The 24,200-nt window shown below is 31.1% G+C and overlaps 1 protein-coding gene across 4 annotated transcripts; it reads right to left on the reverse strand.

The window, feature by feature from the left end:
- Positions 1 to 6,452: 6,452 nt before the first annotated feature.
- LOC109798175 (putative protein phosphatase 2C 34) lies at positions 6,453 to 10,062 on the reverse strand. Of its 4 annotated transcripts, none has more exons than XM_020358424.3 (6): positions 9,914 to 10,062; positions 8,372 to 8,678; positions 7,896 to 8,210; positions 7,358 to 7,475; positions 7,041 to 7,264; positions 6,453 to 6,761 (listed from the first exon to the last, which is right to left on the reverse strand). In XM_020358424.3, exons 2-6 carry the CDS (start codon positions 8,612 to 8,614, stop codon positions 6,552 to 6,554), a joined length of 1,110 nt encoding a protein of 369 aa, XP_020214013.1. In that variant the 5' UTR covers positions 8,615 to 8,678; positions 9,914 to 10,062; the 3' UTR covers positions 6,453 to 6,551. The 4 variants fall into 4 exon arrangements, with proteins under 4 accessions (XP_020214013.1, XP_082915227.1, XP_020214012.1 ...); XM_083059101.1 differs by lacking the exon at positions 9,914 to 10,062 and adding an exon at positions 9,599 to 9,898; XM_020358423.3 differs by lacking the exon at positions 9,914 to 10,062 and adding an exon at positions 8,964 to 9,543.
- Positions 10,063 to 24,200: the final 14,138 nt, after the last annotated feature.

Below are 24,200 nucleotides of genomic sequence, written 5' to 3' on the forward strand. Positions count from 1 at the left end.
TTATACAATTATTATATTTGAAATTAAGGGATAAAAATGCATTTAAACCAAATATTTTTTATATTTAAAAAAAATTAATTTTTAATTGACAGATACCACTAATTCAAAATAAGCATGTCTTTAAATATGGTTTGATTTATGTAATAAAACAAATTCGTAAGAAGCACTATTATGTTTTATTTTACAATTATTATGTTAGAAACTCATGGTTTGTTAAGTTAATTAAGACAATATATATATATATGTATATATATATCGAATTCAAATTAAAAGATAATTTTGAATTTTATTTCTTAAATTTAACATTTTTCTTCTTTTTCTCTACTTTTTTGGTTAACTTAATAAAGGGAAAAAAATTACGATAAATATTTTCCCCCTTTATCAATTTTCCTATCCCAACAGAGTTTGACGAATGCCATTTTTTTTTCTCCTTATGAAACATTGTTTGAAAAGAATTCATATTTTAACGCCCTATATCAAAAACTATATTTTTAATGCTACATTAATTAGATGAGATATAAAAAAGGAAAAAATATAAATAATTATTATTTAAAGGAAATAAGCTAGTTTTGCAAATGTGTAATTTTACTTTCAATTTTTTTTATAACAAATTTGATTCACTAACTATTCAAAATTAAATAGAAAATATTAACATATATATGAATTATACATTGACACATAAGAAAATAAAAACATTAAAATAATGTTTTAATAGATTATAATTTTCAATTACAATAAAAATAAACATAACATATAACATATATGTAATAAAAAAACTAATGTTATTTTTTTTACATGAAAGCCAACATAACTAAGTACTATTAGACAATGTCATTCATGGATATATTTGCATTTTTTGTTTAATTTTGGAATAACATGTTAATGAGTGGACAACATTACTTAATTTTTAAAATTAAAGGGACCAAATTTATAATAAAAAAATTTGTAAACCAAAATTACACATTTTCTAAATTATAGACACAAAAAAATAACTTTTTTTTAGTTAAAATTTGATTATTAAAATAAAAATTTATTTTTTACATTTCAATTTTATTTAACTTGAAAAAATAGTTTATTTTAAAATATTTAATACAATAAGTAAAATTGTATAAAAAAATTTAATAAGAAATAATTGGTACTATTTCAGTATAGTTTTATTTTAATGTCTAAGTCTTAAACAAATAACATTATATTATATAATTTTAAGGTTAAATTATATTTTTGTCCTTTTTCTAGTATTTTTATATTTATTATGATTTTTTATCTATTAAAATATTTATTTTGATCCTTTATATGTTATATTTGAATGATATAGTCATTTTAAAATAATAACTAGTTTAAATTTAAAACATGATTGTGAATCAATTTTTTGACTGATTTAAAACGTAAAACTTATAAAAATTATGAAATGCAATTGACATTTAAATTCAAAAAAATTATAAATACAGTAAAATTCATTTGACAAAATATATTTCATAAACAACTTGAAAATAGCATATAAATAAATTTTTTGAAATTTTTGATTCATCATGTTTATAACAGTTTTGGTTTAAATTTTGATTATATTTAATAATTTTCATATAATTAAATTGTATGAGACAAGTTTTAAGTTTTGAATTAATAAAAAAAAGATTTCAAAAATATTAAATTGACCTAAATTTAAAAGGTAAATTACCAAAATGAACATTTATAAAAAGATTAAAATAAATTTGAAAATTAAGATAAAAGAACTAAAAGTATAATTTAATCTATTTTTAACTAATTTTTAAATAACAAGTTTTTTAAAACTACAAAAATCAAATCAAACTAAACCAAAAAAAAAAATGTTTGATTTGAGTGACTTTTAAGTAAAAAAACTCAATCAAACCATTATGTAAACACTCATAACAAATACTTGAGGTATATTTGAAAATGTCACAAAAATTATAATATTTCAATACTCAATTGTTATTATAGTCGACTACAATCATAATACATTTTTATTTGAGAAAGTTTACTGAGAAGTGAATTTAAAGTATTATATTTTGTTTAGATATGGAAAAAAAAACCTATTTTATGTACTAAATTAACTTTATAAGAAAAAAAATTGTTAAAAAATAATAAAAAAATTTAAATCTTCATATTATTAAAATAACTTATTTTCAAAAGAAAAAAAATTGTGTATAAATTTCATGTAGTTTTTCAAACAACAAACTTATTTTACAAATAATTTTTTTCTAAAACAAAGTTAAATATAGTGGGGGAAAATTAGACATACACTTACTAACTGTGTTGCACCATGTATAGCATTAAAAAAATGATATATATATATATATATATATATATATATATATATAAAAAAATAATTTAATATAAATATGATAAGCTCCAACATGTAATTCATGCAACACATTATCTTATAAAATACAACACCACACAACTCAATAAGAACATCACCATGTTTGAAAGTAAAATAACTTAGACACATCAAACTTATACCACAAGCAATGACGGATCTAGGTTAGTAAAAGTGGGGGCAAATGCCCCCGCTATGTATTTTATGTCAATTATTTTCTCAATATATATTATAATAAAATATATTATTTATTATGTTAGCAACTAAGTATTTTATTACCTTTTGTGTTTTATGTTGTAAAAAAAAGTTAAAATCAATATATTATTTTTGAAGTATATTTTTCTTTTAAAAAATACATTTGATTGTAGCTTGATAACTTAATTTTTCTTAAAAATAAATGGATTTAAGTTATCAAATGTATGTGGGGTCTACTAAAATACATCTTATTATTTTTTTTAAAAAGAGTATATTAACAAGTTATAACCGTAATATTTCTTAAAATGTACCTAAATGTAACATGTTAACTTACTCCTTTAAAAAAAAAATAAGTAGTTGTGCATTAACAAACTCTTATGTATGTCTACGTGGTGTGTCAGGTTAATTATAATTAAATAAACTTAGCCAAAAGATGATGGTTTATTCAAGTTCATATTATGTTTTTTTTTTTTATAAAAAAGGCAAAGTTTTAATATGAGAAATAAACGGTTGAATGATTGTTTTATTACTTATATAAATAAAAATAATTTCGAAGATGTCAAAAATAAAAAATCATTTAGTATTTTTATAATACGGAATCTCGTAGAGAACAATTAAAATGTATATTTTTATTCCAAAAAATGAAAAATTATATGTCTATTACTACAAAATTATATATAAATATTGCTCCAATTATTTAAAATTTTCAAATTCGTTCCTGGCCACAACCATGTCATTCAAGAAGGTAATCACCTAAGTGTATGAATATACCAAATCACGCTATATCATATGTATACACCTCAATTAATGTGTCATCACATATTCATCTATAGAAATCTTTTACAATAAGATAAATAATTTAAATAATTTGATACTATCAAATTGACATAACATTTTTATATTTATTAGGTCAATAACTAAATGAGATATCAATCCCTTGAAGAATAAGAAATCCTTAACTTCAAAATTTTCTCAACATCAAACCTCAAAATTATTAATAAAAACATAATAATTAATAAAAATATACAATATTATACATACATCTTTTAATATTTATATTCATTCAAACTAGGACATGTAAACCAAAATCTAATTATAATCCGACGTAACCAAGTAAATTCTACGATTTAGCGATTCAACGTAAAACAATATATAAGACTATTATTTATGTGAATATTTTAGGACGTAAATATATTTTTGCATAAAATTAACATGAAATTTTTAAAAAATGTATCTTATTACATTAGACTAATAATAGAATTTTAGCAAGTTTTAAATAGATATATCAAAGTTTTCATTCAATTTATTGCTACGTTATTATTTATTATTTATAAAATATCACTATCCCTAGATAAATCTTACAAGTATTTTGTTCTTTGCTAATATAAAAAACTTTTAATATTTAAGTAGTATTTTTGTTTGTACGTACGATTTATAAAAAAACAGATAAATATTTATTTTAATATAACTATAAATATAGTTTATAATAAAATATATTTTTTATAATAATAAGTACTCCATTGTCTTTTTTAATTGAGAGAATGAGAAGGGGAGAATTTCATTGCTTTTTTAATATAAGATAATTTTTTTTTCTCTATAAATATCATCTATGTGATATCCCAAAGCTAATAATAAAGACTATCAAAATTACATAATTTTTTTTTCTTATAAGAGATTGTAATCTTACTTAAGTCAAATTAATTTATCATAAATAGAGGGGCAAAAAAACTCTTACTCATTTAATGTTACTAGTAAAATTTAATCTCAAAACTACTGAGTAATATTAAAACAATCATTCACCAATTAATTAACGCATTCAATATTATGTAAAGTCATTTAATCCTCACCAAGCAAATTAAAAGAAAGTGTTAAATCCGTGGTGAATGAAAGTTTTTGAATCCATTAGAGACTCTATGGTCTATTAATGGCCAGATTAATCCCAACATGAAACCTAAGTAAGGCAGATGATAAACACACCTCCATTCTCGTATAAGCACACTCCCTTTTTTAAAAAATATATATAAAATGTCTAAATTACTCTTAAAAAAAATGAAATTCCTAAATTTATACCCTCTTCCCCGCACCCCCATACCCCGCACCCCACACCCCCCTTTCCCGCACCCTAAGTGTTTAAGAGTTCCTAAAAGCAAGTTGGGGTTTGGATTCTGGGTTTGAAAATAAAAGTATCCTTCTTTGCAACCAATGTGGCCACGGTACTCATCTACGGATGGCAATGACGACGCACGATGATGTATTCTTTCAGGATATTTTCCTCCGTATCTAACCATGTATGACATATTCTCTGGATTGCTTCCAAGAATGTAATCCACCTGCATAAATGTATACATGTACAGTAAACATATAAAAATAAATCGTTGAGTTATCATATGGACTTAAAAGTATAGTTAAATCTAAAATTTGCATATATACCTGGCTTCTTGCTATTTGTTTGAGTCGCGTTGGAGAAGCCAAAACATTACCACCACAGTCAATTTGCCAGCATAAACGAGAAACAAAAATGAGAATGTTGTTGCATGCTGCAAGTTACTCCCGCCAGGCTTGAATAGAAGCCCACCTAATTTCTCAAACACAATTTGGAAAAGGTGCAGGGAAGGGGGTGCTTATACGAGAGTGGAGGTGTTGGGATGCGGGGAAGGGGGGTGTGGGATGCGGGAAAGGGGGTGTAAATTTAAGAATTTCATTTTTTTTAAGGGTAATTTAGATATTTTATATATATTTTTTAAAAAAAGAGGTGTGGTTATACGAGAGTGGAGATGTGTTTATCATCGGCCCCTAAGTAACGAGAAGAGGCCACGTTTCCCTTTGTTCTTTAGGCCCAGAGCTCCACAAAAACAACATAGTTTGTACCCAAACAATCTGCTAACAAACATCAACACTTGCCTGTCAGCTTCCCATTCCAATTCCATCAATCATGCCAAATAATATTCTTAATTAGTAATTAAATGTCACCATTTTTAAACTATCTAGGCAACGTAGCTATCAAGTTGCAACGTGTCATAATTTCCAACTAGCCTGTGTGAAAAAGAAAAACAAATTCGCATCATGCCTATTCTTATACAAAATTTTTCATTTTATATATTGTTTATTTATAAAATATGTGAAAACAGCTGAATCATCTGTGCATAGACACGAATATGGTAATAGTTTGAATCATTACTTTGCTGGAAGGCCTATTATGGGTTCCTGACCAAGGTCTTAACAAAAACAAAGGCAAAAATTACAAATCAGAAATAAGCATTCTAATTAATCACGTGGGAAAGTTATCCGCAAGAAGCCAAAAAGTAAGTTGTGGATCCCATGAGGTAGATTGGACTGAGAATACACACCATAATCATATCCTTGAAAAATCATCATTCGATTTCATTATTTGGTGAGAACACATATCCTATTCCAAATGTAAAAACCACGTTTCAAAAACTGCAACGCGTACTTCAAGCAATAATTTCGCCGACAATAATTTGCGAGTTTGAATTTTGAATTGTGAGAATTTGGCTTTGTAGTAATTTCATCATCGGGGAGATCCGTTACTGATAGATCTATGAAAAAGCCACAAAATCTTACCCTAGCAGCTTCCTTGATGATACAAGGGTTGGTTCTGTTTTATTCATATTTGCCATTTTCTAATGGCTGGTTTCTATTGTTAACCGTTATTTTATTGATTTAAACTTGAATATCATCAAATTACTAGAATTGGGTGCATCTCTTTAGACACAGCAAGGAGTAACTACAGTACCTCTTTTTAATCGGTTAGAAACCTTTTCTATTTTATTATTATTTTATACACATTTTAAAGTAAAATTTGTGTTTGAAATTAATTTGAACATATTTTTTAAATTATGTTTAACAATTTAAAATTATTCCTACTAGATTAAATTTATCTAATTTCAGAAAGGAATAAGTGTATGGTGCACTTCTAAACCAATTTATGTTAACTGGACCAAGGTTACATCGATGGAACATCATCAACTGTGACATGACTAGCTCATTTTTACACGACAATCTATTTTAAGGTGGCAAGCTGAACTTGTTGTGATGAAATGGAAGAGTGAAAGAAGAGACAAATAGCTGAAATGTCATCCACGGCAATGCCCCGTCTCTTGCGTTTCCATGCATGCACCGCACACTCCACCAAACGTTTTGCTGCCTTAGCTTTATCTGCTGTTGAAGATACAATTTCCACTGCTTCTTTGTTAGATATTACATCCCAAACCTTCATCACAAAACCAACAGAATGTGTTAATGTTGCTCTCTATTTCAATCTGAATGTCAATGTTAACAACACTCTATCTAATACTCTTTTTTATATCAGTTTAAATTCATTGAATATTACAAATTTTGAATCTCATTTAACTGAGTCTTGTATGATTTAGTAGTACCAAAATTTATGATTTTCAACCATAGAGAAAATTGCTGGTAAAAGTGTTAGTAACATTTCTTGTTAGAATATGCAAATACAAAACAGTTGCAATTCAAGGAGAAGACTTCATACCCCATCAGTGGCTAGCACAACAAACTGGTCTCTACTGCTTATATTTCTCTGTGTTACCTCAGGAACAGAAATTAGACCGTACCCTTTAATGCAGTGGTCACCAAAGGCCCTAGACATGGCTAGTCCTGGAGACTCTTCATCTGGTAACCACACCCTATGCACCCCTGGCTCGTCCTCTAAGCAGAACACACGCCCCTGGCACTGAATTATTCTCTCTGCCTCCTCTGCAATTGAATGTTAATTAACACCACCACAATGAGAAGCCAAAGAAATATTAGAGATGAACAATAATGGAAATACACCGAGACAAAACTAACGGGGTAAGTTTGGCTTGAAATCAACTGTTAGTTGAACCGGTACCAAACTTCCATCATCTAATGTTGTAGCTAATACGGCACGAGAATCACCAACATTTGCTATGACAATGAGTTCACCCTGCCCATCATAGAATAGTTAGGCATTAGTTTCAAAGAATCTCCAATAATATTGGTTTGTCTATTATGAAGACAAAACTAGAGAACATAGTATATACATTAATATGAGTCCTTTCGGATACAAATTTAGAAGCACTTTGAAAGTTTATTAGCCGAAAAAAAGCTTCTTTTTTTTTTATAGATAAATTTTCAAAAATATTTCTAACTTATATCTAAAAAAAAACTCTATATTTTACATTATCATCTAATCTATTATGTATGGCAAGTTTATTAGACTTTTATAATAATCACCTTAAAAAGTCATATAGATGGTGGTGATTTTTATACGGATAATACATGTCTATTAAATTCATGAAACAAACTAATAAAATTGCAAGCGATCATTGTTTGAAAAGTGGATAGATTTTCATTTTGCTTTTACCTGTCTAACAATTGAAAGGGCAGTTGTTCCACTGTAAAATGAGTCTATCTTGCGATACTGCTCTAGTTCTTGATCAATGGCAGCACAAGTCTTCAAGTAAGAGTGCTTCCATATGTTGAACCGGTATTGATGCCTTTTCTCTTCCTCTACATCAATACCTTGATCATCAAGTGAAGTTTGGGCTAGTGTCTCCTGCCAGTTACATAACAAAGATGGTGGCATTGACTCTCTCACTCTTTTGGCCACAAAGTGACCCCATGGCCCGTGCCCATCAAAAACACCGCAGAAGATCATGTCCTCTTGGCATCCAAATTCCTATAAACAACACCAACACATCCATAAGGGACCACGATGATGTAAACACTTAACCACTCACCAATAGGTAAGTTATCATGGCAATTAAAATAATTCTTCCCTTAACAACATGAAAAAGAAAACAAAGATTTTTGAGTATTAATTTCTACTATATACCATACCTCCCATACTATGCAGCAATCTTGGTTCACTCCTTTCTGGCCTCTTTTGGAGAAAACGGAAACAAAGTTGTTTGAACCATCGACATGAACATTGCCAGAGTTGCACAACATCATGTCATTTTTCTTAGCTTCTTTTGCCATTGCTTCAGCAGCTTCCCTCCCTCCACATGTCCCATTCTTTCTTCCTTTCTTCATTGAAAACGAGCGGGCCAACCCATTGAACATTGAGGAAAAATGCCCCATCAACTCTACAATGTGATTCCCCACACGACACCTTTGTGGTTTTGCCGTTTAAGTAGTGTGGAACCTGCGCAATGAAAATACTTTATTTAAAACGTATGTACGGCACTAAAAGAATGAGGAGCAGGTAAGAAATTCTACAACAGCCCATAGGAAGAAACCGTTTTAGTTTTTTAATTTGTATCTTTGCCTGTTCCTACATACTTCCTTCTCAAATAAAAATCAAAGTTGGGGTATGCCGTGACTGAACATAAGGACAATTTCTGACTCAGAAAGCTTAGAATCTCACAATTTAATATTTATCACAAATTTAAAACTCAAAACTGCAGATTATTATGCAGAACATTCTCACGTTGAATTCCAGTGTTGCAACTTGCATCCACGAGCAGAGGAGTGAAAATTGAAAATATCTACGCACACATCCAAGTGAATATGAATAGTGAAAGAGAAAGGCTAATAGGTCCCATTCCATTAAATGTCCATTGTCCACACATTGGTTTATTTATAGAAAAACATAGATCAAACTCGAATTTTGTAGTGGTAACTGCTGATTTGGGAGATATAAGTAAAAAAATAAAAATTGATTCTTTTTCTGCCTTGCCATGTAAAAAGAAACACACTGCTCTGTTGAACAAATTTAAAAAGAGATTCTGCATATGGGACCTGGGAAATACAAAATTTCAAAGATGCATGATATGTCACTGGTCAGAACCCATATCTACCGGAACATGTTGAAACACCATTTTAAAAGAGGAGCAGAAAGAACAGACTTTGATTCTGCAAAATAATAATGAAAGAAGAGAAACCATGTCCCACACCTGACACCACCACCCGAATTCATCAAAGTCATGACAGAAACAAAAGATGTAAGGAAAAAGAGAGTAGCTTAATTTGTTATTGTTGACTGTTGAGGTTGTGATTCAATTTGGAAAGTACCATTTGGTTTAGAAAGAAGAAGAAGAAAGTGAGAATGGAAAAATGAAAGACCTTGGAGTGTGTTGTGTTGTGGAACTAGATAGGGAGTGACCGGAGAAGGAGGTGCGGTGGCCGGAGGAGGGAATTCCGACGAGGCAAGGGAGAAAGCAAAGGCGCAGAGGGATCAGAATCATCCATAATGGAACTTTGTTTTGTTCGGTTCTAGTCTCTTCTTCTCTTCCTTTTTTTATCTACGGCCTAAGGAGACCAAAACAAAGACATTTTTACAAACAAACAATACCAGCTATCTGCACTTAACTATTATTTTCTCTCTACATTAAAATAAGACATAACAATGGAAGAAATTAGAAAGAGAGAGAAAAATACGGGATAAGGTAATTCACGTCATAAAGAAGAATAAGAAATATTGTATGTATCTCTAACTCTAAGTCTAATATAACTGTTTTAAACGTGCACAATTCAGAGAAGAAAATCTTCCTCAGTGCTCTCAGTTCTTGGCTCCAAAGGGTTATGCAGCCTCTTTTTCTTTTTACCAAGAATGGAACTCTATTCATCTATGTATGTTCTACATTAATACTCTCAAGGATGTTTGGCAAAGTAGAAAGTCAGGTATACAAAATAATGGAGAAGTCGGGTAAATGAAAATAAAGTAAAAATATGAGTATTTAGTTTAAAAGAAATACGAAATAAAGAAATAAAAAATAATTACTTTTTTAGTTAATTGATTAATTTTAATTTAATAGATTAAGTAAAAAAAAATGATCGATTTTTATTTAGTCAATTAAACCAATTAAAATCATAATTTTGTATATAAAAAATGATAATCGATTATTAACACGAGAGATTCGACATTTCTTCCCATCATTTTTACCTGAAAATTAATAACAATAGGTGAGGCTCATCATCTTTTGAATTTATATCCGACTTATTTTGTTGTTACTAAATACACATGTTTCTACACCTCTTCCAAATAAACCTATAATGTTGTACCAACACAGTTCCTATATAGACATAGTACACATGTGTGTTTGTTTTTGTGTCCCATATACATGCATGTAGGAAATTAATGAGTTGTCATGTGTTTTTCCCCACATGTAGGAAGACAGCCATTATGAAATTTTTGAATCTAAATATGGTTCGTATGGACACACAAACAGTGGGAATCTTTTTTGATTATTTAGTAGAAACTTGACCAATTTTATAACGTATATATTATTGAAATATTCTTATATACCGTTCTGCAGATTCGGGCATTACCGCATTGTTGTCCCTAATGTGTCAAAATCTTAAAATATATAAAATTAACATTGAACAGGTAAACGAAGGATCATTTCCTTTCCTCGCAATTCTAGACATAATTGCAGCTGATTAAAAAAATCAGTAGTTTGCAACCATCGTTATATTTATTCATATTCGATAGCCATGAACTCATTTTATTTTATTTTTGATTAAAACAAAGGCTGTTCTGCAGATAATACAAAAAGTTCAACTGATAATAAAGTCTTTTACAACAATTGAAATTGATATGAAATAATGTTTTCCCTCACCTTCTCGGTTTGCGTGGTAGAAGTTTACAAATTAAATTTCTTAAACGACATATTTTTATTAAAAGAGTTTTGTAGATGGACTCAGCGTCCATGGTTTGCATTTTGCAACGTTATTAAAAACGATAAATATTTTTAGGTAAACCATTGAAAACTATATTATAAAGGACAAGAGTATGTCAGCGATGGCTTAATGTTTCTTAAACATTTCCTATATGGGCACAATACCGCCCCAAACCTTAATTTACCATTATCATCAGATTAAATTACATGATCAAGAAATAAAATATATAAAAGTAGTTGGTATCCGGAGTGGAATAAAATTTAATGTGTTCATGGGGTGACTACTGGGAACGCCAATCCTAGGGAACCATTTCATTTGTGGAAAATGAAATAAATGATTTTAAATCAATGCTAAAAGAATTATTTTATTGAGTTTGAGTCATGTTGGTGATTGCAAAAGCAATAGATAAATCTTGTGCAATTTTTTAAGTTGGCTATCTAAATTTGGTCAAAAAAGAAAAGGAAAAAAGAGTGATGATGTAGGGTTTTGGACAGTATTATTCTGCATAATCGTGATACGTATAATTGGTTCCAATCCTAATTGGAGTCACTCCTGAGTAAAATTTAGGCCTTGTTTATAAATTTTGGAATTGGGATCTTCATCGACAACAAGTGGGATATTCGTTGAAAATGAAGAAAGCAACATGTTCTCCATTTCTTGGTTTTCCCCTTCCAACACATATCCTTATATGACCTGTAGAGTGCAGACAGAAAGAGAAAGGATATCTATTTTTTAAATATCGTATTTTATTTAAGAAATTTATTTCACGCAACAGGATTGAGGAATATTTTGTGGTAATTGATTTTTAAGTTATAAATTTGAATTTCATTCTTAAATATAAAAATATTTTTATTAGTTTACTTTTTTTTAATGATATTTCTCGTTATTTATCTGTACTTTTTTTAAAAGAAATTGTATTTTTAAAGTATCGTATTTTATGTCTCATTCAAATTTCTACATTTATTTTTATAAAATTATCTTTTTAATTCCCATGTGTTTAAATAAGATATTGATATTAAACCAACACCGTACTATAATTTTATTCATATAAATTTATTTGGAATATTTTTGTGTGAAAATATAAATAGTTGAGATTTAAGAAAAAAAAAGGGAAAAGATTAAATAAAAAATATAAAATTAAAGAAGTTAAAATTAAAAATAATTGAAATTTAAAGTGAAAGAAAATTTTAATCTTAAAATATAAATCAACTAATGTGTTAATTCTTAAAATGGTAGTTTTGCTATCTATAATAGTTATACTCAAGTCAAACAAGATTTTTTATAAGAAATATTTGTAGTCTATACCAAAAAAATCTTTAATTTTTTTTAAAATTAATTAATATCTATATGTTTTAGATGACCATTCTAAAAGTTAATGTAAAAATTCACATTTAACATCAATTTGGAGAGCTATTGTTCTAAAGAAGTTCTTGATATTAAATCTTGTATCACTAGTACAAAAGAAGTCATTTACGTCAGTTATTTTAAGTTTTTTACGTCAGAAAAAAAGTCTGACGTTAAAGCAGGAGACGTAAATTTACGTTGGTTGTAAAATCTGATGTAAATTTACGTCGGACATTACCAATATCCAACGTAAAAAAGTTGTAAACAAAAAAAAACATAACTAGTGCAAGTAGAACGACCTGTTCTACTTGCAGAACAGGCCGTTCCAGATGAAAAATCAAAATTCTCTGCGCGAAACAAACTTACAAACTTAAAAATCAGGCGAGTTACATACCTTACCTGTAAATGCTCCATATCCTGAATAATCATAACTGAAAGCATAGCACAAAATTGAAAGAAACTAAATAAACATAAAACTAAATATATGAAAGTAAAAAAGCAAGAAATTTTGGTGTTGGTGTGTTACTTCTGACGAAACCGAAATAGAAGAAGGAAAGTGAAGAGTGGTAGAAAATAAATTCAACCTAAGCGGTTGAGCTTCTTCTTTCTCTCACACCGTTTCCCATATCTCTTGTTTTTAAATACTCACACCATTTTACATGTCTCTTATTTTCAAATATTGACGCGTGCGGGAAGATTAATAGACTTTTTTACGCCGGACATAAAGGAGTCCGACGTAAAATGTAAAATATACGTCAGACGTATCTTATGTACGACATAGATTTTACATTTTACGTCAGACACCTTTATGTCCGACGTAAAAAAGTTCACAAAAATTATAAAAATGCCACTACATCTTTTTACGTTGATTTTTGATATGTCCGACAACAAAGAAATGACGCAAAAGACTGATTTTCCACTAGTGTATATCACTCCTGTAACGACCCACCTTAGGTCATCACATCAATAACCAACCAAAATAAAAGAGCATTTATAATAAAAAAAATAGAGCAAAAGCCAGCTACGCTAGAGTGTAAAAATTGTTTTCATAATAGCAAACATAAGTATATTAGTCATTCTCAGTAAAATCATACAGTCATCCAAAATATATTAACATTAACCATTAACAGAAACACCCTAGGTGCTGGTCAAGCTCTAAGCCTAGCCACTTCTCAAAGCAGCTACCCAGAAGACTCCTTGCTATCCTATGGCTTCACACCTGATCTGCTCCCCCACATAGTGAGATCATCACAGTTCCACCACATGGAAACATAAGGGTTAGCACGTATAAAACCAACCATAGTATAAATATCATTTAACAATTATTTGTTCAAACCAACATGTATTTCCAAGATAGATATAAACCAATAGCATACATATTAATTAAAGAAATCCATAACCCTAGTATACAATCCATACCATATGTATACATAATCCACATCCAAAGCAAAGTCACACCACCGTATAATCCATGATGTAACCAACACATCCAAACCAAATGTTGGCCTCAACACCTATCCAAACCAAGTGTTGATACGGTGAAACATGTCAGCAACCCATGTCTCACGCCTAACCTCTCATGGAAAGTATACAGTTGGATTACGTCGTCACGTAACCCTGGTGGGGTCACCTCATCCATCGGTATGACTCGACCCAGACCCATACCGGTAGCAAATAGATACTTAGAGGAGTACTTCAGAATCCACCTAACATCTGAAGTGGTTTACTATATAATCCTTGGAAAATTTCCAAATTGGAAATCCTCACAATGGGATTCCGAAATACCATATTTTCTCCAAAGATTATATCCCTGATCTCACCAAGAGATCTCCCATCCATAACCTTACTCCTCTCAGTCCTATTTACTTTTCCAAACCACATACACATACTTCATAATTATATATATAAACATAATCATAACCATGCCAAATTAAATATCCAAAACAACCACCAACTTGAATAAATAACAACCATCAATTTAAATAAATAACAACCTTCATACAAACAAAATAGCATATTAAAAGTTATCCTACTCCTATCATGCTCATGTATACTAGATTAAGTCTTATAAGTACTACCCATACTAGATTAATTTTATAAATGCCACCCTTACTTGGATAAACCTGAATTGAAACTCGGGCAGAAACTGAGACTATAGCACAGCTGCCTCCCCAAGGCTCCTTCCGTCTAAAATAGGGGCCGGAGCTAAAACTAGGACAGAACCTTCTCCTCTAGATTTCCCTTGGTCTTCAAAGAGAAGAAGAGGGAAAGAAGAGAGTATGAGAGAAGAGAGGATGAGAATGAGAAGTGTTTCTTGGGATGGTTTGCAATGGAGAAGTGAAGCCTATTTATAGCCTCCAAAACACATTAAAAAAATGTAAAATAATGGAGAAAAAGATAGACAAAACTAAGTGGAATGAATTAGTGGAATGAATTATAGAAGTTGGTGGGATGAATTAATGGAGTTGGTGTGAATTAATGGAGTTGGTGCCATGTTCTTTTCCGCACCGACTTTGGCTACTGATTTGGACCTTATAGACAGCCGAATCGGAAAATATTTCCTTCATGAAAGTTGTAGGATTTTCTCTTATCTTTCCATAGCCACCAAGTTTGTATCATTTGAACAACCACCGACCAAGTTATACCCCAAAAACCGAGACTTGCCAATCAGCCCAGCGAGAAACAATTGTATCAATAAAATTCCAATTTTGACCTTCTATACGACCGAATTTGAAAATAGCTATTTCAATAAAAGTTGTGCTTTTTTCTCTTAGATTTCCATTGACACCAATTTTGCATCATTTGGACCATCACAGCCCAAGTTATGCCTCGGACACTGAGACTAGTCAGTCAGCCCAGCGAGAAATGATTCTAAAAAAAAAAATTTCACAACTATCTAATTAGATCTAACAACACACATATCTTTCTAAGCATAAATGGAGTGTGAATTATCTATAATTGAAGTAAAATATAACCACCAAATTATGACCAAATACCACATAGTAATAATGACAATAATAATAATAATAGTAATAATCATGTTGAAAACTGAGATGTTACAATTCTCCCCAACAATAAAAATTTTCGTCCCCGAAAATTCACTTACTCAAAAGAGATATGGGTATTGATCCTTCATATTGTCTTCCAACTCCCAAGTGGCTTCATTAGTGTCTGCATCCCAAATAACCTTCACCAAATTGATAGATTTACCTCGCAACTTCTTAACTCTCTTGTCTGCCACTGAAACTGGTTGTTTCTCAAAAGTTAAATTCTCCTTCACTTGCACTGCCTCTGATTCCAAGACATGACTCGGATCGTGAATATACTTCCTCAGTTGTGACACATGGAATACATCATGCAGATTAGATAGAAATGGAGGTAATGCAATCTGATATGCCACTGGTCCAATCCTCTTGAGAATTTGATACGGTCCAATAAACTTAGGATTCAACTTCTTCGCTTTGATAGCTCTTCCCACACGTGTGGTAGGAGTTACCTTCAAAAATACATGTTCTCCCTCTGAAAATTCCAAAGGTTTCCTCCTCTTGTCTGCATAAGACTTTTGTCGACTCTGAGTAGCTCTCATTCTTCCCTGAATTTGTTTCACTTTTTCAGTAGTTTGCAAGATAATCTCTGGTCCCACCATCATTGATTCTCCTTCTTTAAACCAACACAAAGGTGTTCGACACTTCCTCCCATACAGAGCCTCAAATGGTGCCATTTCTATACTTGCGTGAAAACTGTTATTATAAGTGAACTCAACCAAAGGCAACATTTCTTCCCAACTCCCTAGATGATCCAAAATACAAGCCCTCAACAAGTCCTCTAAAGATTGAATAGTCCTCTCAGACTGCCCATCAGTTTGTGGGTGATAAGCAGAACTGAGTCTTAACTTAGTTCCTAACGCCTGATGCAAACTCTGCCAAAATCGGGATGTAAAACGAGGATCCCTATCAGAGATGATACTAGAGGGCACACCATGTAATCTAACAATCTCCTTAATATACAATTGAGTTAACCTTTCTAAGGACCACTTTATATTCACCGGAAGAAAATGAGCACACTTAGTTAATCTATCCACGATCACCCAAATAGAATTACAATTCTTAGCAGACCTTGGTAATCCAACAACAAAATCCATGGTTATACTATCCCATTTCCATTCAGGGATCTCCATCATTTGTAACAAACCTCCTGGTTTTTGATGTTCCACTTTAGCTTTTTGACACACAATGCAAGATGCAACATACTCAGCTATCTCCTTTTTCATTCCATTCCACCAAAACATTTTCTTCAAATCTTGATACATTTTTGTCATACCTGGATGTATACTCAATTTGCTTTTATGAGCTTCCTCAAATATCAATTTCTTCAACTCCTCATCCTGTGGAATACAAATTCTACTCTTGTACCTCAAAATTCCATCTGTACCTTGTTCAAAATTCTTCCTAAACCTCCTAGGAAAACCCACAACAAAGTTTATACACATTATCTCATTTCCAAATAGGAACATCTAAAGGCTACAAAAGTCCTAAAAGGCACCTAATGTTCTGTCTCAGACTTATACTATACTAAATATGAGTACACACCATCCTCTATTCCTTTCTACACTTAAGGCCACCATGCTTCCACTGCACGACTTTGATACACCTTAATAGCTCCTCAATGGATACTAAGAGAACACTTGTGTCCTCCCTTTAAGATCATCTTCCTAAATTCAAGATTACTAGGCCATAGATCCTATTATTGAACCCCAAAACATCATCAATTTCCACTCGTAAAGGGCTATTTATACCCACCCCTACTAATCCTCTCCACTTGGTTCACTAAGAAAGAATTTAACTCCTAGGCTTCTCTAATCTCGTCCATTAATTCATTAGTTACTTTCAACATACTAAATTCAATGCTCCTAAGGGTGAGCTCACACATCACGCTTAAGTCTCTAAGTTCTTTAGTCAAATCCAACCCTTAAATCATCAAATGTGGTAGGCGAAAGATCATCCTACTCAAGGTATCTGCCAGAATAATATTTTCATTTCTACGACCCTCTCCAAAAATCATGTGCCTAAGCGTAAGTTTTACACAGAATCAATCTCCAAGTCTTACCACCTCATCTATACCGAAGGCAGCTCTTATCCACTACCTTGTCCTATATCCTCTTGTCTTGTTTTCAAAATGAATCAACTAATTATGCTTCTCCAATTTCCTTCAATAATTCACTTGTTACTTTAGTCATACCTAGTCTCATACTACTAAGGGTAACCTCATAAGCCAAACTTAAATCTTTAGACCAAACCAAAAGATCTATCTCTCTAACCATAAGGGAAGATATATCTAGAGGTCTTCTACTCAAAGTATCAACCACCATACTAGCTTTGCCCAAATGACAATTAAGATCAAAATCCTAGTCCTTAAAAATTCCAATTATCTCTTCTTGTCAATAGATATTTAAAATTCTTATGATCGCTAAAAACCTCTAGCTTAGAATCATATATGTAGTGTCTCCAAATCTTAATTAAAATTGCTAACTCAAGGTCATGGGTAAGGTAATTCCTCTCATGAATTTTCAATTGCCTAGAATCACAAGCTACTATCTTTCCTTCATGCATCAACACTCTTCCCGAATCTATCTTAGTAGCTATAGGAAAAGAAAGCAAAGTGATTCCTGTAGTAGAGGCGAGTGAGATGAGAGTAGCCTAAACCTCGATCTGCTATCTTAGAAATTTACTTAATAAATCTCCTATAAATTATCCTAAGAAAACTCTTAATTTTACTAATTGAATTAGGTATCTCTCACTACAACTTCTACCTTAGGTAGCTCTATGTTAAACCTTCACAAGAAATTACATGGCCTAAAACACGCACCTAATACAATCAGAGTCATACTTAGATAATCTAGCCTAAGTTTATCTTGGATATATCTTCACACTTAACTCTAATATGATGATATCACATCCTAAGATCAAAACCTTTCATTAACACACAAATATCCACTAATTGATCCATAAGGTCACATACTTGCATATCAATTCATATTAGAATACTTCCTTCACATATACTATCCCTAAGCATATATGAATTGATCACCATGAACCAAGCATATCATTTTAATCAACCTTTCAATGACCAAACCTCAAAACATCACCAAATCTATTTTATCCTTGTTATGCCTATCATGACAGTATATATCTATAGAGTTATACTCATCCAAATGATTTCAAACCTGTCTTAAATGAAAGCTAAATGAATAAGCTACAACTCTTAAGATTTCAAAAAGATCACCTTCCTAACTAAAATTTCAACAATCACTTCAAGTATATTCAGCTCTAACAACTAGACTTCTGATCACCAAAGCAGTCATAACTAGAGTTCTAGACCTGCTTTTTACCTGATTCCAGTTCCATTAGAAAGATAGTATCTAAAGCCATAATTCTCATAAAGACCACAAAATCAGATTCTATCAATATGATACTCATACTGGCACAACAAAATTTCAACAAAAATAATCCCCATATCATACAGCATTAGTGTACTAACATACCTTAATCATTCCAAACTCACTCCTTTCCACCTTAAACTCATATTCAAGCTTTTCATTACAATCCTAAACCAAAACAGCTCACAAAATAAAATTCACATACTACCTCAACCATAAAAGTTATCATGCAAGCACCAACACTCAAGGAACGTTCCAATCTCCCATCAAAACTTCAATTCTCAGATACAACCTCTTTGGATTCAATCACTACTACTATAGATTCCTAAATTCCATTAATTGTAAACTCTTGCCAAATCAATGTCTCACCTAAATCTAAGGTGTCAATAATTTCTAGTTGATTATCAAGGCTTTATTCATACTATTGGTACCTAAGCTCACCATAAAGTATTCTATTATCCAATAGTAGCAGCAATTAGCTCCATAGCTCGAGCAATTTGCCGCCCATCCATGCTTGAAGAAGAATTAGAATGATTTCCCCTACCAGTCATCCTAAAAAGGTCAAAGAACTTTATGAGTTTACACGAAACTCATAAGAAATTCCTAATCAAGATTAAGAAACTCATGAGTTACTCATGAAGTTCCTTTCAAAATTCGTTTCCATACAACGGAAACATAACAAGACCATTCCCCACAAATCCTAAAGAGACTTAACCAGGCTCTGATACCAAAATTGTAACGACCCACCTTAGGTCATCACATCAATAACCAACCAAAATAAAAGAGCATTTATAATAAAAAAAATAGAGCAAAAGCCAGCTACGCTAGAGTGTAAAAATTGTTTTCATAATAGCAAACATAAGTATATTAGTCATTCTCAGTAAAATCATACAGTCATCCAAAATATATTAACATTAACCATTAACAGAAACACCCTAGGTGCTGGTCAAGCTCTAAGCCTAGCCACTTCTCAAAGCAGCTACCCAGAAGACTCCTTGCTATCCTATGGCTTCACACCTGATCTGCTCCCCCACATAGTGAGATCATCACAGTTCCACCACATGGAAACATAAGGGTTAGCACGTATAAAACCAACCATAGTATAAATATCATTTAACAATTATTTGTTCAAACCAACATGTATTTCCAAGATAGATATAAACCAATAGCATACATATTAATTAAAGAAATCCATAACCCTAGTATACAATCCATACCATATGTATACATAATCCACATCCAAAGCAAAGTCACACCACCGTATAATCCATGATGTAACCAACACATCCAAACCAAATGTTGGCCTCAACACCTATCCAAACCAAGTGTTGATACGGTGAAACATGTCAGCAACCCATGTCTCACGCCTAACCTCTCATGGAAAGTATACAGTTGGATTACGTCGTCACGTAACCCTGGTGGGGTCACCTCATCCATCGGTATGACTCGACCCAGACCCATACCGGTAGCAAATAGATACTTAGAGGAGTACTTCAGAATCCACCTAACATCTGAAGTGGTTTACTATATAATCCTTGGAAAATTTCCAAATTGGAAATCCTCACAATGGGATTCCGAAATACCATATTTTCTCCAAAGATTATATCCCTGATCTCACCAAGAGATCTCCCATCCATAACCTTACTCCTCTCAGTCCTATTTACTTTTCCAAACCACATACACATACTTCATAATTATATATATAAACATAATCATAACCATGCCAAATTAAATATCCAAAACAACCACCAACTTGAATAAATAACAACCATCAATTTAAATAAATAACAACCTTCATACAAACAAAATAGCATATTAAAAGTTATCCTACTCCTATCATGCTCATGTATACTAGATTAAGTCTTATAAGTACTACCCATACTAGATTAATTTTATAAATGCCACCCTTACTTGGATAAACCTGAATTGAAACTCGGGCAGAAACTGAGACTATAGCACAGCTGCCTCCCCAAGGCTCCTTCCGTCTAAAATAGGGGCCGGAGCTAAAACTAGGACAGAACCTTCTCCTCTAGATTTCCCTTGGTCTTCAAAGAGAAGAAGAGGGAAAGAAGAGAGTATGAGAGAAGAGAGGATGAGAATGAGAAGTGTTTCTTGGGATGGTTTGCAATGGAGAAGTGAAGCCTATTTATAGCCTCCAAAACACATTAAAAAAATGTAAAATAATGGAGAAAAAGATAGACAAAACTAAGTGGAATGAATTAGTGGAATGAATTATAGAAGTTGGTGGGATGAATTAATGGAGTTGGTGTGAATTAATGGAGTTGGTGCCATGTTCTTTTCCGCACCGACTTTGGCTACTGATTTGGACCTTATAGACAGCCGAATCGGAAAATATTTCCTTCATGAAAGTTGTAGGATTTTCTCTTATCTTTCCATAGCCACCAAGTTTGTATCATTTGAACAACCACCGACCAAGTTATACCCCAAAAACCGAGACTTGCCAATCAGCCCAGCGAGAAACAATTGTATCAATAAAATTCCAATTTTGACCTTCTATACGACCGAATTTGAAAATAGCTATTTCAATAAAAGTTGTGCTTTTTTCTCTTAGATTTCCATTGACACCAATTTTGCATCATTTGGACCATCACAGCCCAAGTTATGCCTCGGACACTGAGACTAGTCAGTCAGCCCAGCGAGAAATGATTCTAAAAAAAAAAATTTCACAACTATCTAATTAGATCTAACAACACACATATCTTTCTAAGCATAAATGGAGTGTGAATTATCTATAATTGAAGTAAAATATAACCACCAAATTATGACCAAATACCACATAGTAATAATGACAATAATAATAATAATAGTAATAATCATGTTGAAAACTGAGATGTTACAACTCCATCCCACATATAAATGGAATATGTCCTAAAAGATCAATTTGATCGAGTCAATTCTAACCTAGCCTCATATAAACTAACTTAACTTCACGCATAAATTGAATTATTCACATTATTTTGATATTGTCACGATTTACTAAATTAACAATCATGTATAACAGAAAACATCGTATAATACACTTCTTAAATACTTGTTCATGTAGGATAATAACTTTTTCTCCTACTTTGTCCTTCGCTCACTGTAGTAGGACTTCTTATCACAAGTTTGATATATATTTTTTTCTACAATTAATATTGTTACTTTAAAAGAATTCTTAATGACTCGAGCATTGAAGTGTTTATGGGTAAATTTTGTCATTTGCTTGAATACTTTTTTACTAGAATCAAGATCAGGACCAATCTTAAGACCATTCCCTAAATTTACTATTCCAACAACTAAATCTTATTTAATGAATAAGATCCCTACTATTTTTACATGCAATCTAAGTTTTTTTTTTCACATTTAAATGTTCCAAAAATTCTTTGCACGACTTTGAATTTTTGCTGCATTCTACCCGTATAAATTGAAAAGAAAAAAATGATATTATGATATTAATTGACATTTTTTACTCACTATTGAAAAATGACTTTTTATATCCTTTAATTCAGTAATTTTACATCGATTCAACAATTGAAATAAAAAAAATCCTTATTTTCAATATCGATTATTCAGCCAATATAGAAAGGCATATTTTCTATATCAGTTATAATAAACGATTACTACAAAAAGTCGTATTTTTAACGTGGATTATAAGACTTTCTGTATCAATTAATTGTTACCCGAACTGATAATTAGTTATAGCAATAATTAACCCATATAATTTATATTCATTGTTTGTGACTCAAATTGATTATAATATCATTATACTCACTATGATTAATTAAAAAACAAATATATGTGAGAAAAAAAGCAGAGGAAAAAATATATTATAAAAATTTATTGATATCTATGTTAATGTATTATTAATATTATATTTCACGGCAGGAGTCACAATCTAGTTCTTTATTTAATGCGATGCAATACAAATCTAACTACAAATGCATTGATTATCCAATACAACATGATATATAGCACCAAGCATTAAACAGTTTTGAATAGATAATGCAAGACACAGTTTATATTGACGTGCACGTTTAAATTGCTATGAACTCTTGCTAATACTCTTTCATTCAACTGGGAGTAATATTAATACTTACTGTCATTCTGTCAAGGATAATCAATACAATGCACGTCATGAACGCATTAATTATTTAAACAATACTGATAACATCTTTAGTTTTAGTTAATTTATTTTGTTCCGGTTTTGTTATCTTTTATCTGTAAGGTAGTAAATAAGGAATTAAAAACAATTTATTTATTGAAAACATATTATTTAATTAAAAAGGTAGTTATTTATTCCTTTTAAGTTTGGAATACCAATTTTGTTTAAACCTTCCATTTCTCTATGTTGCGTGTCAAAGTCTTAGGCGTACGTAGACATAAACGCATTCTATAATAAGTCCAAGTGCAATTAATTATGAATATGCGCCCACAGATTAGGCTCTTAACTGAAAAAAGAAGGAACTAGTTGTAGTGTGAGCTTTTCAAAAGGCAGAGTAAGACAACAAAAGTTAGTAAACTTTCCTTAAATATATAAAAAACTACCCTTTGCTCAATCGGAAATCCAATTCCAGTTCCTTCTTTAGTAGTCCCTGGTGAGAAAAAAATGAGCCAGGAACTATGTATCTGCTTCTACATTTCTCATTTCACACTACACTTTGATTCCCTACCCCAGTTAAGTACCACTTACTTTGTCTCCTGAATTCACTTTTACTTTTTTGCTGGACAGCATAAAGCAGAACCTTTTTATTTTTCCTAACCTAGTTACTAGACATGGTTACTATGATTCCTCGTGCGGTACAAATTAATGTCAAGGATCCTATGGTTCACCTTCATTTCATTAGGATGTGTTTAAGGTAATAAATTAAATGTGGTCATGCATCACATGATCTTAAATCAGTTTTTACCTAAAATTTAATTCAGTGTTATTAATATTTTCTTGTAGATAAAAAAAAAACTAAAAAAATGTTAATCAGTGTCCTTAATACACTGGTTAAAGAATCAAAAGTAAAAAATTTATATTGAAAAGTATATCTGCACACTCTATTTTAGTTTTTAAAAGAAAACTTTTTATGTATTGATTTCTTTACTAGTGTCTTTAGAGTCCAGATTAGCATGATCAAAAACTTAAATACCTTTAGTAATTAGTTGAGATTATAATTTTGAATTACTTAATAAATTCTTGTGTTTTAGGTAACAAAAAGACAAACCAAAAGTTCCACACACTACAAAACAACATTCATTCTAGGTTTGAGTCTGAAGCAC

This window comes from Cajanus cajan, chromosome 6 (genome assembly GCF_000230855.2).
Source record: "Cajanus cajan strain Asha chromosome 6, NIPB_CcT2T_4, whole genome shotgun sequence".
NCBI classification, from domain to species: Eukaryota; Viridiplantae; Streptophyta; class Magnoliopsida; order Fabales; family Fabaceae; genus Cajanus; species Cajanus cajan.

Bases quoted from the DNA above. Each gene is read 5' to 3' on its own strand.
- LOC109798175 (XM_020358424.3), bottom strand. From the start codon at position 8,614: ATGGGGCATTTTTCCTCAATGTTCAATGGGTTGGCCCGCTCGTTTTCA. The intron at 7,476-7,895 runs GTAAAAGCAAAA...TATGATGGGCAG, and splicing joins CCCTTTCAATTGTTAGACAG to GGTGAACTCATTGTCATAGC. The intron at 6,762-7,040 runs GTATGAAGTCTT...TTTGTGATGAAG, and splicing joins TTGTGCTAGCCACTGATGGG to GTTTGGGATGTAATATCTAA.